The following is a 14,927-nucleotide window of genomic DNA, read 5'->3' as shown; positions in this document are numbered from 1 at the left end:
TCTCAAGACCCCTCTATACTCTTAACAATTATTGAAGACCCCAAAGAACTTTTGTTTAGCTCAGTTGTAGAACTATTAGGAAAATAGATTTGACCTTGTGGACCTCCAGGGGTCCATGGACCACACTTTGAGAACCACAGAGCTAAGGGATAGAGATAGCCCCCTCTCTCAGAACCCCAGAGAGCCTGGACTTTCCTGGGCAGGAGCACCCCCTGCTGTTGGTTGGAGGGATAAACCACAGAGGCAACCCCTTCTCTAAACAGAACACAAAGTGCAATGTGTGAGCAGTGACGATTACAGTCTTCTTTTCTCCCCTATTTGTTGTTCCCCTTCACACAGGAGAATTATACCGAGTTTCTTTGAGAAGACAAAAATTTCCAGCCCAAGGCAGCATTGAGATCCATGAAGATGCTGAGGTGGGTGGTCTGGCAGGTCCCCGCATCGCAAGCATGAGCTCTAGAGCAGATGGGGGAGGATCTGAGGCAGGGCTCTGTTCTTGGGGACCAGGCTCCAACTCTCTTTCCCCAGTAATGTTTTAGCAGAAGGTGACCAGCTGAGCTGTCCTGCCCTCAGCTGGCTTTCCCTGGCTCTCGCCATACTGCAGACAGGAGTTATGGGGGGAGGCTACAGTAATGAGGGGGCTAATGCCTGCCCTGTGATATCCCTGATGCAGAAAGGCTCTTTATCCTTTGTGAAGACCCTTAAATGCCAAACTGTTGAGTCTGTAGTTGATTCTAGAGGCACTGGGGAGTCACAGCATGCTTGAGGGCAGGGGAGGACACGATAGTTCACTTCCCACAAAACTCACCAAGAGCTTCTTGTCACATGCCTGAGGTAGAGCATGCCTACGACCCCCATTTTATAAATGTACAAACCTCAGCCCAAATGGGGAAAGCATGCACTTACTCCCCTGGGTGGCAGGCTCTGGAGACAGGCTTGAACATGCCTAGGGTTGGGCTCTTGGATGATTTTTCTGGTTACTGAAGGGAGGAGGAACTGGAGGAAGGGAGACAGGGAAGGAGGCAGTTACTGCAGGAGTCCAGTGATGAGGACTGGCTCCAGCCTAAGTCGACACGAGAGGATCCGGATCTCTGTTTTGTCCATATTGGGTCTGCAGTGCCAGAGGACCATGACAGGGGATGTTCAGCAGGCAGCTGGTGATGGGGCCCTGGGAGATGGAGCTGGTAGCCATTTGCAGAGACATGTCAGCTGAACTGGGGGTTGGGGGTGGGGTGAGATAGAGACAGCCAGCCAGGTAGAGAGAGAAGGGGACTGGCCAGAGACAGAAGAGGAGGCTGGAGAGAGACAGAGACAGAGACAGGCAGAGGGGAGGGGAGGCTGGAGAGAGACAGAGACAGGTAGAGACAGAGACAGAGACAGGCAGAGAGAGGAGAGGACTGGGCAGAGACAGAGACAGGCAGAGGGAAGAGGAGGCTGGAAAGAGACAGAAACAGAGACAAGCAGAGGTGAGGGGAGGCTGGAGAGAGACAGAGACAGGTAGAGACAGAGCGAGGCAGAGAGAGGAGGGGACTGGACAGAGACAGAAGAGGAGGCCGGAGAGAGACAGAGACAGAGACAGGCAGAGAGAGGAGAGGACTGGACAGAGACAAAGACAGGCAGAGCCAGGCAGTGGGATCAGCTCGGGGCAAGGGACTCCAGTGGGAGGAATGCCCTCTCCGGCCCCAGCTGTCTCTCATTTCTGTCCCCTCTCCTTCCCTAGTCACTGAGCATTTAAACCTCAGAACCTTTTTTCCCTCTCAGCCCTGAGCCCCCATGTCTCTGCTGCTGCCCAGGATCTTTTGAAGGTGGACCCTAATGCAATCCCATTTTTGGGCTGCCAGCCGGGTTCACCTTACTGCCTTTCACCTAGACTCCTCTACTGGTGTCCTAACAGGTCTCCCTTTCCACTCTCTGCCATCTCTAATCCATCTGTAGCACCACCCAAATAATCTTCCTAAAGTTCAGGTCAGGTGAGGAGTCATTGAAACACTGTGGAGTCGGAGGACCCGAATTCAAATCCAACCTTGGTATTTACTCCCTGTGTGACTGCCTGGCCTCAGTTTCCTCTCTTATAAAGGGAAGACCTTGGACCAGCTGGCCTCCAGGGTCCCTCACTGATTTTATGATCCATTCCCTTCCTCCTGAACTTTCCATGGCTCCCCATTTCTTCTAGGATAGAATAGACCTCCCCTGGTGTATAGACCCCAGCCCTCACAGCCTGGCTCCTCCCCTACATCCAAACTCCCCAAACTTGTGCTGCTCTCTGCTGACTGCCCCAGGCCTAGCTCACTCCCTTCACATCTCCCCCTGTTGTGGTCCAGCCTCAGTGCTGCCTCCTGGCTTTTCTTGACCCCCATTCCGCCTGTGAGGAGTGACTTCTTCCTGAAATGTTGTCCTCATTCCATCCATGCTGTGGGCTTGGTCGATCTCCTCTCCAAGGCTATGAGCTTCTTGAGGGCCGGGGGCACGGCAGGGAGGGCGGGGCCTCAGCTGGAAGCCCCAGCCAAGCCTGGCAGTCTTTCTCAGCTGCAGTATCTTTCCTCTAGGGAAGCACTCAGCAGCAGGCTTGTAGAACGCACGTCCTCCTCCTGGTTCTGCACGGAGGGAACATCCTGGACACGGGCAGCGGGGACCCAGGCTGCAAGGCGGCCGACATCCACACTTTCAGCTCGGTGCTGGAGAAGGTGACCCGAGCCCACTTCCCCGCAGCTCTGGGCCATGTCCTCACACAGTTCGTGCCCTGCCCGGCCATCTGCTCCCAGGCCTTCTCTCTCATCTCCAAGTAAGTTGGGCTGGCGTTGCGATGCTACAGGCCTGGCCCCACTGTGTCTGGGTGTGGGCGCAGCACAGGCATCGATGTGGGCGGGCATGCAGCTCCAATTGTCTGTCTGCTCTCCATTTTGTGTGCACGTGTATCTGTCCCCTCAGCTTCATCACTCATCTGACCCCACTGTCACTGCCAGTCTGGGCTGTGATAGCTGGCTGGGGCTCTCACCATGGCCCTCACCATGCCTGGGGACTCTGGGACCCCTCTGTACATAAGGATGGGCCCTTTGTGCTCATCTGTCCCCTGGTAGTTTCACCAGTGTGAAGGGAATATTCATGTCTTCGAGGGAAGTTGACCCTTCAGCGGGGCACCAATGGGCCAGCATTCCTGCAGGACAGAGGTGGTGAGGCAGGAGGTGCCTGCTGGGATGAGAGGGTGGTGACATTGAAGTTCAGGAGAGAGCAGAAAGGAGGGAATCTGGGGAGCGGATATTCCTCAGGAACAGTCCTCGCTGGGGAGGACGAACCCGGGCACCTGGGGGTGGTACACTGGGCGTCTGCTGTCTGCTTCCTCAGGCAGAGGTGGGTGTGTGGGTGTCTCCGCTGAGATGGTGCATGCTCTGGGACCCATCAGCAGGAGCCAGAAGACCCTCTGGAGGTTGCCCATCAGGACCCACAGTCTCCCACTGCCCATCTCCCCATGTTAGTCTGGAGGGCATCTTCCAGACTGTCTTCAGAGAGACTTTATCTGCCCCAGCCCTGTTATCTGAAGGTGCCAAACACTGAATGTGCCAGGGAAGGTAGAGGCCGGGGCCATAGGAGAACATGTTGCCCATTTGTGTCAGGAAATCTCCTGCAATGGGGGGGCCAATTTGGGAAGGCTTGGAATTAGCTACCAGGCAGGCCCTTCTGCATCTGTGACTGTAGCTGGGGTGGCCTCGTAGGCCACAGTGAGCACCTTGCTGGGGAAGCCTGTGCACTGGCCGGGGGAGGGGTGACAGGCCTGGACCAGAGCAGCCTGGCTATTCTATGCCCCCCCCATCCCCCAACAGCGTTTCAGCTGACCGATGCGACACACCTTCCCTGTGGAGTCCAACCTGCTGTTTCTTGATCCTTCCAATGGAAGCTGTTCCCCAGGGACTGGGCTCAGCTTTGGTGCCCTCAGACCCTCCAGGGCCTGGGGCCCCCCAGGGTACTGATGCTGGGCCTTCTCTTTAAGGATCTGGACCTGTGAGCCAGGAGACCAGAGTACAAGGCTTTGTGGGCTGTGATTCAGTACACACACACACACAAGCACACACGCGGACATCAGAGGGAGACAGAGGTGACGTGAGGTGAGGCCCAGAAGGAACTGGCCAGAGCCCACTGTAATCAGAAGGATGAGCTGGAGCCTGGGGGGGCAGAGGGGACAGACAGCTGCCTCCCATCCCCCCCACCTTCCTCTAACCCTAGATTTCTCCCACTCTGGGGGTGGCCGCAGGTCATAGAATGCCAGGGCTGGGGGTCCTGTCACCTCAGTCTCTGTTCTCTGAATCAAAGAACAAATGAGTGAAGGGCCCCAGACCTTAAGCATGCCTAACATCTGTAGGTAGCACCATCCATTCCCCCTAGCCCTCCACATCCCCAGGCTTGGGGAAGACGCCCCCATCTTCTTGGCTCTGCCCACCCAGATATCAGGAACCTGGGAAATCTGGCACCCTTTTCCAAGACTCCTGCCACCCTCCCCCACCCCTTGTTTCCTTACCTGAGTCAGGAGGAGCCTTAGCCCAAGAGGGGTGACCAGGGCCCCAGAAGGCCAGGCAAGCAGGCATGCAGCTGCTGGCATCTCTCTTAGAGCCCCAGGAATGGATGTGGGCACTTAGCCTCACTGAACTCCATGCATATTTAATTAATAGTTAACTAATTAACAATTGATTAATTGTACATTAAACCCTGAAAGAGGCTACCAAGGGCAGGATCCCCTCCATGGAGAATCAGAAGCTTGGGCAATAATTGAAGTTCTGTGTTCTTGAGTGGGCTCTTGGGGACAAAGCAGTTGGTCCGGCAGCCAGCTCTGATAGACAGAGGGAGGGAAGGAAGGAGGGCAGGAGGGATGCTTCCTGCACATCAGGCTTGTTTCTGGCTCTCCTGTCTGGGCTCCAAGCCTCCTCCTATCCTCACCAGGGAGGGCCTCAGCAGCAGGGCAGGGGTGTAACCACGGCACAGCCAGCTGAAATGCTCCACCCCCCCACCAGAGATTTGAGCGGCCTCCCTGAACTCATCCTCACGAGATGCAGGCTTGATGTGAGTACAGTCAGCGGGGATCTGAACCTGGCGACTGTAGGTGCCAACAGGAGTCAGTCATTAATAGGTTGGGTCAGCTCGCAAGCAAGTCTCCAGTGGAGTGCCCCAGTGACCTTGGTTGGACCCTGTGCCCTCTATCTTGGAGAAAGGCACAGGCTGAAGGAGAGCCACCCGCTGGATAGCGGTGGTAGAATTCCCAGCGACCTTGGCAGACGAGCGCATTGAGCAGGATCAGACAAGAAGTTTTAGAATTAAATGACATGTTTTTGACAGTGTCGATATTTCCCAAGGTATACCCTCCCCTTAGTGCTGTGCTAACATTGCCCATTAGACAGCACTTCTTAGATAAAGAAGTGATACAAATCTGCATTCTACTCCCTGCACCACTGCTCCTGGCTCTGGCCTCTGGGCCTCAGGCTAAGGGTCTGTCCCCGCCTTCATTATAGCACTGGGGCTGCAATGACAAAGATGACCCAGTCCCTGCCCTCAAGGAGCTTCCATTCCATTGGGGAGGCAGCATGGCCATTTGGGGCAGAGGGTGGTAGCCCCTGCTGGTCCACTACTGGTCTCCAATGGTCACTGGAGATGGGGCTGTGCTGTGATTTTGTCCCTGCCTCTCCTGGGTACAAGGTTATGGAGCTTCTCTGGGCTTATAGCTCCTGGGTTCAGCTGGAGTCCTTAGCTGAGGAGCTGCTTCCTCCAGCCCATGAGAGGAAGAGTGGGCTCTGCTGTCTCTTAGCCAAAAGTTCAGGCTTTGAGCCACAGCTCCTTCAAGAAGGATAGAGCAAGCATGGGCGCTCTCCCGCCCCCCCACTCTCCCTCTCCCTCTGTCTTCCCCTTTCTCTCCCTCTTCCTCTTCTTACTCTCTCTCTCTCTCTCTCTCTCTCTCTCTCTCTCTCTCTCTCACACACACACACACACACACACACACACACACACACACACACAGAAACTCTTGAGGGTGTTCCTTTGAAGGAAGGGGAAACCTTTAGCTTAGAGGCTGGAAGGAGGGCAGGCCATTTTCTTTAAGAATTTAACAAGCTGTCTTGGCATGGAGAGACAAGATGTGCTGACTGGCCCAGGGGAAGGACCAGGGGTGATGGATGGTGGAGGAGGGAGGCAGATTTAGGAATGGCATCCTAACAACTGGAGCCAGGTGGCCTGGGATGCTGACCCGTGAGGAGCTCACCTCGCTTGTCAGGTGTGACATTCCTTTCCAACCCTCAAAGTCAATAATTGTGTGAGGTGGTGTTTCCTCTCCCAAATGATGTTTGTTAGCCCCAGGACCAAACTCTGTGATGCCCGAGGAGTCTGGGATTACTGGTGCCCGCAGTCAGCAGGCTCTCCAGATTCAGGGTCTCCCAACCAAGGGGACAAATGTCTTGCCCAGGACGGTCTTCCTCTGACTGGGCCACATTCACAGAGGAAGGATCAGTGCCCTTCAGTCCCACTGCCCACAGAGCTGGCTTCACTGCTGCACTCTGCAGACCCTCCATGGTCTGAGCCTGGCCTCCCTTTCCAGCCTCATCTCATAACCATTCTCGGGCACACTCACTGGGCTGCAGTGGGCTAGATAACTTGTTGCCCTGAGCTGCCCTGAGCTGCCCTGAGCCGTCCTGAGCTGTCCTGAGCTGCGCTAAGCTGCCCTGGCTGTTCCTTTCCTCAGTTTCCTATCCCCACCATGGCCTCTCCACCTCTTTGCCCAATTTTGTACCATCCTTCAGAGCCATCCCCAATTCCACCATTTCCCTGGGGCCCTCCCTGATGTCCCAGCTTAGCTGCCATTCTCTGGGATGGGGTCTTAGATGGGTCCAATGAGTCTGTGGGTGCCCTGAGGGCATAGGCCTTGTCTTACCTAAGCTTGGCCTCGCACTCAGTACACAGGTACTTAGCCCATTTTTGGAGGGAATTTTCCTCTGGAAGCCCAGTTCTGGGGGGATTGGGTAGGAGGAAGTAAGGGAGGCTGGGCACCCTGGTCTATGGAGCAGCAGCTACCAGTGGAGATGTTTCTTCTGGCCTTCAAGGCTGGCAGTGCTGCAAAGCCCAGGGACACCATGGGGAGGAGCTAACCCGTCTTACACTTTCATCTTTCCCACGTGGCCTCCCTGGCATTGGGGGTGCCTGCCTTGTCCTCAGTGGATGTGGGGGTTGGACCTGGGTGGGAGATACCAGTGACCCTCTCTTTCACACCACATCTTCCAGGACAGCTTAATTTAACTGTGTTCAGATGTTCCCATATTCCATACAAACAAAGGAACATTTACTTAGCTGTATAGTTATGTAGTTGTTTTCAGTTGTGTCCAACTCTCTGTGACCCCTTTTGGGGTTTTCTTGGCAAAGATACTGGAGCAGTTTGTCATTTCCTTCTCCAGCTCATTTTATAGATGAGGAAACTGAGGTAGATAGGGTGAAGTGACCTGCCCAGGGTCACACAGCTAGGAAGGGTCTGAGGCTGGATTTGAACTCAGATCTTCCTGACTTCAGGCCAAGGGCTCTATCCACTGTGTCACCTCCCTACCCTTGGTTATATAGGTCATTTGTAATAATGTTTTATTCTGCCTATTTTATTGCGATGTGAGGAGTGGGGTCCATCAGAGAGGGAGAAGGCCTGAGGTGGTGGAGCTAAGGGCAGGCGCCTAGGTGCTCTGGGTGCTCTGTCCGTAGCAACACGTTTTGGGGCTGTTTGTGTCGTAAGCTATGTAGGGGTTTGGGGGATAGATTATTTCTTTATTCTGATTTTCATCTGCTTATTTTTATTATCATTTTCAGAAAGCTGGGGCAGTTTGCTTCTTGTCCTGCCTGGTTTTCACTCCTGATTTCTTGAAATATAGCTCTGGAAAGACAGACTTGTCAAAGCCCATTGTGTTTCTCCTGGAGCTACTTGACTCCTCCTTTAAATCCAGATCATGCTGGCTTTCCTTGACTGGCCAGCCATTGACAACCCCCATTGCTTAGGTCTGTGACTTGTTGTTTTGGGTCTGCATGGCTTAGAAGAGCAATATGTAGCATAAATAGTGATTCTTTCCTGTTCTGGCCTGAAACTCGCAGAGTCTCCCCCTCCTAGACTTCCCCTCTTTGTGACGGACAATTGGGTCATCTTCTGGATCAATTCTTTTTGAATTATTATTATTATTATTATTATTATTATTATTATTTTGGCAATTGGGGTTAGGTGACTTGCCCAGGGTCACACAACTAGTAAGTGTCAAGTGTTTGGTCTGAGGCTGGATTTGAACTCAGGTCCTCCTGACTTCAGGGCTGGTGCTCCCTTGCCTCAATTCTCATGAGCCCTTACTCATTGGTGGGCGTGGCCTCTGACAAACTGAGACCTGGGAAGGAGCTTTATATAGAAAGGCCAAGGTCCTCCACTGCGTCATCCTGACTCTTGTCTCCCTGCCAGACTCTGATGACTGGAGGAGAGAGTGAGGCTGACAACTCCTGCAGCTCTGCCTCACTTCAATCCAAGTCATGTCCGAGTCAAGGCGTCAACCCATGATGTCACTGGTCCTCCTCTAGGACAAACAATACCAAGGCATCTGTGCTGGGCTCTAGGCAGCTTCACTTCTTTATCCATGACTTGAATAAAGGCAGAAAGGGCGGGCTCACCCAGTTTGAGGTGAGCCCCTCTGGGAGGGCCAGTGACCACATCAGAGGGCAGGCACAGCAGTCCACAAGCCGGGGAGGGGGGGGGTTGGTGGCCCATCAGGTTGAGTCTGCCATGATGAAATGTGCTGAGGAGAAAGGCAAAGACCTACCCCTGGCTTCCCCCAACTAGCGTCCCAAGAACAAAATGGGGGAGGTGTGACTGGGGGTTGGGGTTGAGGGACTGCCAACCTGGTGTGAGTCAGCCTGGCATGGACGTGGTCACCTGGGCTGAAGGGAGAGGTGTAATGTCTGGGGCTGCCAGGAGATTTCCCATCAGCCCATGGTGGGTGGCCAGCCTTGAGCGGGGGGGGGGGGGGATGCAGAGCTTTAAACAGAAAAGGAAAGGGAAGACGGGGTGGAGATACAGCAGCCCTTGCAGTTGTGGGTGAATCTAAGAAAGGAACCAGGACCTGGTGGCCTCGGGGCCCTGGGGACATCTCAGGCTAGGGGTCAATCTGTGCTCAACCTGCAGCTTCTGTTACTCTGGGGGGGTTCCTGTCAGTGGGGATCCCCCCCAGGCTCTGAGCCCCCAGACTGTGTTGAGGTAGGAGCCAAGAAGGCATCATCCCCAGTACCTGGCACCATGCCCTGCATATAGTAAATGCTTAATAAATGCTTGTAGGTGGATTGGGTGACTTGGGATTTCTGTTTCCTGGCCTGGCCCAGCTTGGCCCAAGTGCCCAGGACAGGATGGCTTGGGTGGGAGGGCTGAGGGAGCTAAGAGGATCTGGAACTTTGTGGGAAATTGGGAATCTGGGGGTAGGGCCAGCTCCTGCCCAGCCCCAGTGACTGGAGAGGAGGGCTTGGGCAAGGGAGCAGGGCGGCAGCTCGGACAGGTGGAACGTGCTGGCCTCTGGCTGTGCATGTGTGTTTCTGTGTGTTTACATGTGTGCTGTGTTCCTAGTGTAGGCACATATGTGTCTGTGCCTTAAATGCCTTTGTGTTTGTAAGAACCTGTGTGTGTGTGTGTGTGCATATGTGCATGTGCGTGTGCATGTGCATGTGTGTATGTGTGTGTCAGGGCCCCCAGGGACTAATGTCTGTGCACCAGTAAAGCCTAGACCCACAGGGTGTGATGCTGCTGTGGCCACATGTGTGCTGACGTGTTAACTTCTAGAAGCATCTCTGTGGTGGCAATTTGTGTCTAGAAGCAGTAGGAGGCCTCAGGCCCCCACTGGCCCTTTGGTGGCCTCCTCAGCCTGGCCTCCAGGCCTGCACAGGACCACCCAGACAGCAAGGAGAAGAGCTGGGATTTGAACCCTGGGCCGGGGCCTGGGTTCTGGGGTGCTCCTGTCACACCAGACTGCCCAGCCTTAGGGATCTCCTTGGCCCCTGGGGTCAATGGCATTCCCTCCATGCCCTCCTTGTAGCTGAACCAGCCAACAGGGCAGGAGAAGCCCGTATGTCTCTGGAGTGTCTGTGTACCTACATGTACTTAGATGGACACAACTCATGTGTCAGCCCATCTGTGTGTGTGTTTGTGTGTGCAGGCATATGTTTGTTCAAGCTCTTAAATGTGTCTTTCTTTCAACACCCTCTGATTCCTTCTCCTGGGACCCTGCCCCCCAGCTCTTGGGCCAGGCAAGGCCTGCTTCCCCTCCCAGAATGCCATGAGCTCAGGCCAGGCCAGGGACCGAGCCAGTTTCAGCCTAGAAGCCTAATGTATTGGCTACAGCCAGACCCTGTGCCCAAAGCAGTACCCCAATGCCTGAGCCCCTCGACTGTGCAGAGCTCCCTGGCCCTCCCGTGAAGCCCAGCCTCCTCCTCTCCCACGTGGCAGGCTAGGCCAGGCTCTTTGCCACCTCTGTGCTTTGGCTCCCTCCATCAGCCCTGCTGCCCAGGGCTGCCCTCTCCACCTCCTGCCTGGCTCTCTTGTGGGCTGCTGCTGCAGCTTCAGGAAGCCTCCCCTCCCCTTGCTCCCAGCTCCCCATGGGCTCACCATCTGAGCCTTCTGCCCCGTGTTGGCAGCGGAGGGTTTCTGCTCATAAGCAGGAGCCATACCCTCCTTTTAGGCCTGAACCTCCTCTTTTCTACCAGAGCTGAGTGTGGGGCTCAGGATGGGGTATTTCCCCTTTCCTTGCTCCTCAAAGCCTTACAGTGCCTAAGACCCCAGCTCCTCTCGGCCCCAGTTGGCCTGGCCTGCTGAGCCTGGGCCCCTGACTGCCTGCTGCCGTGTTTTCCCTCCAGCCTGAACCCCTACAGCTACGATGAGAATTGCCTGAGCGGCAGTGAGGACCACATCCCACTGGCTGCCCTGCCCCTGCTGGCCATCTCCTCCCCCCAGTATCAGGACGCAGTCGCCATGGTCATCACCCGCGCCAACCAAGTCTACAGCGAGTTCCTCAGGTCTCCGGATGGGATCGGCTTCAGTGGGCAGGTAGGGCTGGGCTGTCCCTCCTGGGTGCCAGCGCCAGGATGTGGTCTGCATCAGTGGGCACATAAGACTCTACCAGCCTGGGTGCCAGCCGCAGGATAGGGGTCTGCATCAGTGGGCACATAAGACTCTATGAGCCTGGATGCCAGCCACAGGACAAGGAGGGTTAGCCAGGGTCTTCCACGGTTGGGGGGGAGTAGAGAGGGGAGTTTAGTGTGAGTGAAGGGAGGGCAGGCAGGGAGTGAAGACTTTGGAGACAGGCAGAGTAAGCTAGAGGCCTTGTCAGCCTCCTTAAATTTCATTCAAACTGTAGGAGGCTCCTGTTCCCATGGAGCCAATGCCCTAATCCTCCAGGGTCCCACCCTGCTCTGTCCTCCACCACTGTGCTGGGTTAGTGGCCCTCTCTGAGCCAGCCCCAGGGGGATGGGCTGCAGCCTCTGTGATGTGTAATGGGGTCAGCCTGGGGCAGAGACCAGGCAGTGACTTCTTGGCCAACAAAGTAGGCAACAGAAGCCACCCATTAGCGGACAGTGCCAGATTGCTCATGGGAGAGTCCCTCATTTGTCCATTCAGTCCCCACAAAGAAGGGTGGACTGCGTGGCCCTGCCCTCCCAGAGCGGTGGCTTCTCCTCCACCCTTTCCTGGCACCTGCCCCTGCCCTGGCGGGGTTCCTTCTCTCCAGCATTCCACTCCTCGGGGGCTGTGGTCATGTGGTCATGCTCTTTGGGCCACTGAGCCCCACCCCCACCTTCTCTGTTTCTGGGGCTCAGAGCCCAGGTAGCCCCAGCTGGACAGCAGCTTGAACCCAAGGCTCTGCCCGCTTTCTTTCCCACTGGTCTTCTTCCTGCCCATTCCAGCTGTGATCAAGGCCTCACCCCCACAGGCCTAGACTTGTGCACTAGCCTCTCTACCGTTCTTCCAACCACATCTCCACCTTCTCTTCACCCCACATCTTCCTTTGCTCTATAGTACGGCTTTGCCATGTCATTGCTCCCTCCTCCCCCTTTCCCTTGTGGCTCTGGCCTATAACTGCAGGATAAATGCCAGGGAGCGGGACCCTACAGGCGTTCCCTCAACCATCCTAGTGTTTCATGCCTCCTGGACATCCTTACAACTTGCTACCTCCTTGCTTTTGCCCAGGCTATGCTACCCACCAGACAGACCTTCCCCTCTATTCCCTCCCTGCATAACACCAACCTAGCTCATTTCCCCTTTCCTGGGCTTATATCCAGCGTTATATCTGACTCTTTGTGACTCCATTTGGGGTTTTCCAGGCAGAGACACTGGAGTGGTTTGCCATTTCTTTCTCCAGCTCATTTTACAGATGAGGAAACTGAGGCAAACAGGGTGAAGTGACTTGCCCAGGGTCACACAGCTAGCAAGTGTCTGAGGCAGGATTTGAACTCAGCTCATTTAACAGTACAGTTAATAAAGAATACTCCACTGATGTTGTCCTAAGGCCCCACCTATGCTCAGCCTTGTGGGGTATGGAGCTAGGGAAGAGGATAGAGTCTGGTTGCTCCTGGGGCTGACTGATAATGAGGAAGGATCCCTACACATGCAGACTGAAGTTTGAGGCAGGACTGAATTCCAGGCCCCACTGGGCTGTAACAAGAGGCCAGAAGGAAAGTGCGCATGAGCTGGGGGTGGGCTGGGGTGGGGGTCAGAGGAGGCTTCCAGGAAGAGCTGGGCTGTGAATGACAAGACAAGATTTGAATCAGCAGAGGGATCGAGAAGGGGGTCATGGCTAAGAATCCCAGAGAGAAGATGCTGCCCATTGTCCCAAGTCCCCAAAAGAGCCAGAAACCCAGCTTGGCCCAGTAAGGTTGGGGGAGCCAGTCCTGGTGTATTTGTGACAGAGTAGCTGCAATTACTGGGTGAGTGATGTAGAACGGGTGTGCTAGAGGCTAGGAGTGTCTGAGAGCTGGGTCAGTGTTCCCAGGGAGGGAGGGAGCCTTGAACTAGGGGTGCCTGGGAGCTAGGGGCGTTGGGGGTGAGAGATGTGGAAGGTGGCCACTGTCTGAGGAGCCGACAGAACAGTACGGACCCTCACTAGTAGTGGGAGAAAGAGAGCTCTCAGGGACAAGGTGGGGGCTCGGTGGGAGCAGGGTTAGGCACAAAGGAGCTGGCATGGGAGACAGAGTATGAGCAGGGCCACGGCCAGGAGCTGAGATAGGCCACTGGGAGCAAAGCTGGATCAGATGCCTCAGAAAATAGTCAGCACCTGGCCCCAGTGGCTCTGGCCATCTGCAAAATCCCCCTTGCATCCCAGCAGTAATGGGGGTGCTAAGGCACTCAGAGATGACTGTGACTCCTTTCCAGGGCTGCTCCTTTGGGCAGTGATGGTATGGGGAGGTGATGGTTTCTTTAGTGGATCTGGGGGCACCTCCACGGATGGACCTTCTCCACAAGGGTGCGGGCCTCATCACCCTGGCTAACCTCCATGCCCTCCAGAGAAGAACCTCCTGATGTGCTGAGGTCCGCCCTCGGGGTCTCCTCGCATCCTGAGGGTACTGATGGGCTCTGGGGCTCTCACCCTCCAGGGCCAGCTGGCCTTCTTTGCCACTAGTTCATCTCTTTGAAGGTACCTCTTCTTAGGACCTCCCTGGTAAAATGCTGTGGCCTTCTCCAGCCCGCCACGTACCCACCCTTTGGCCACTCATAATTCTCATTCCTTGGAAACTGTAGGTGCACAGCCAGGCAGGCCGCCTGGGTTTGTGGATAGCATATGTGAGCATGGGCACTGGCGTGTGTGAGGGTGGGTGTGAGTGTGTTGTGGGTGGCTACGTATTGTACATGTATATGTGGCAACATGAGTGAGAAGTGCATGAGCGCATTTTGGTGTATGTGCATGTATATGTATGTGAGTGTGTATGTCTGTATGTCTGTATGTGAATATATGCATACATGTCTGTATTTGAGTGTGTGTGCCTGTGTATGTGTCTGCATGTGAGTGTGTGCATGCGTATATTTGTATGTATGTGTGTGTATGTCTCTGTATGCGTGTGTGCATGTATGTCTGCATGAGAGTGTGTGCATGCATATGTTTGTATGTGTGCACGTGTATATGTCTCTCTATGTGTGTAGGTGCGTGCATGCACGTGTGTCTGTATGTGAGTGCGTGTGTGGGGACAGCACGGGAGTTTTGAGCTCTGTGGTCCAGAGGGAACATGAGAGGGGGAAGGAGCCTAAGCCTCTAGCCTGGGGTCAGGGGAGCTGTGTGGGGTGCAGCTAGGTGGCCTTCAGGACTGGCTTTCAGCACAGTCCTGTGTATGTGCACCTCCCTCGAGTTCCCTCTGTTTTCTATATCACCCAGTGGGCTGGGAAGGGATGGGGGGGAGGGAAGGTAGAAGAGGAAAGGCCTGAAGCTGAGGGAGGCCCTTGCTGGGGGGGGGCACAGTGTGGCAGCTTTGGAAGCGCTTTGGGGGCACATTAGGATGGTAACGTGGTAAGAAAAGCTCAGGTAGGCTTGTCCGGAGGTCCTGGGGTTTCTCCCCCTCCACCAGCCCATCATGGAGCATTTATATGCCAGGCACTGTGCTAAGGCCGAGGATACAGAGGAAGGCTAAAGGCTCCCTGCCCTCAAGAAGTTCCCAGACTAATGGGGGGCCCCCACATAAAAAGGAGCAGGGGGGGAGAAGACGAAGTCCGGAAGAGTCCAAGTGGGTGGGGAATGAAGAGCGGGTGGCCTCAAGCCCCGCCTTAAAGGGAAGGTCTGGGAGGAGCTCTCCAAGGTCCGCCCTCTGGGATGCTTGGGGGAAGGAGTCGGGGGCAGGGAAACAGTTAAGTCAAACAAGCATTTATTAAGCCAGTCACTGTGTACAGAAGTGAAAACACAGTTCCTGCCTTCTTGGAGACA

The 14,927-nt window shown here is 55.1% G+C and overlaps 1 protein-coding gene across 2 annotated transcripts in view; it reads left to right on the top strand.

Moving 5' to 3' along the window:
• Positions 1 to 14,927, top strand: part of PITPNM3 (PITPNM family member 3) — a 104,868-nt gene that overhangs the window by 68,313 nt on the left and 21,628 nt on the right. For both annotated transcript variants that reach the window (XM_020964719.2, XM_020964718.2), the window contains exons 5-7: positions 340 to 416; positions 2,547 to 2,782; positions 10,882 to 11,071. In XM_020964719.2, coding sequence (XP_020820378.1) covers positions 340 to 416; positions 2,547 to 2,782; positions 10,882 to 11,071 — 503 coding nt within the window. The remainder of the gene's footprint in view (positions 1 to 339; positions 417 to 2,546; positions 2,783 to 10,881; positions 11,072 to 14,927) is intronic.

Source organism: Phascolarctos cinereus, unplaced genomic scaffold (assembly GCF_003287225.1).
Source record: "Phascolarctos cinereus isolate Bilbo 61053 unplaced genomic scaffold, phaCin_HiC Scaffold_7;HRSCAF=346, whole genome shotgun sequence".
Taxonomy (NCBI): domain Eukaryota; kingdom Metazoa; phylum Chordata; class Mammalia; order Diprotodontia; family Phascolarctidae; genus Phascolarctos; species Phascolarctos cinereus.
Note: the sequence above shows the minus strand (reverse complement) of the source record. Positions and strands in the feature narration are given on the sequence as shown.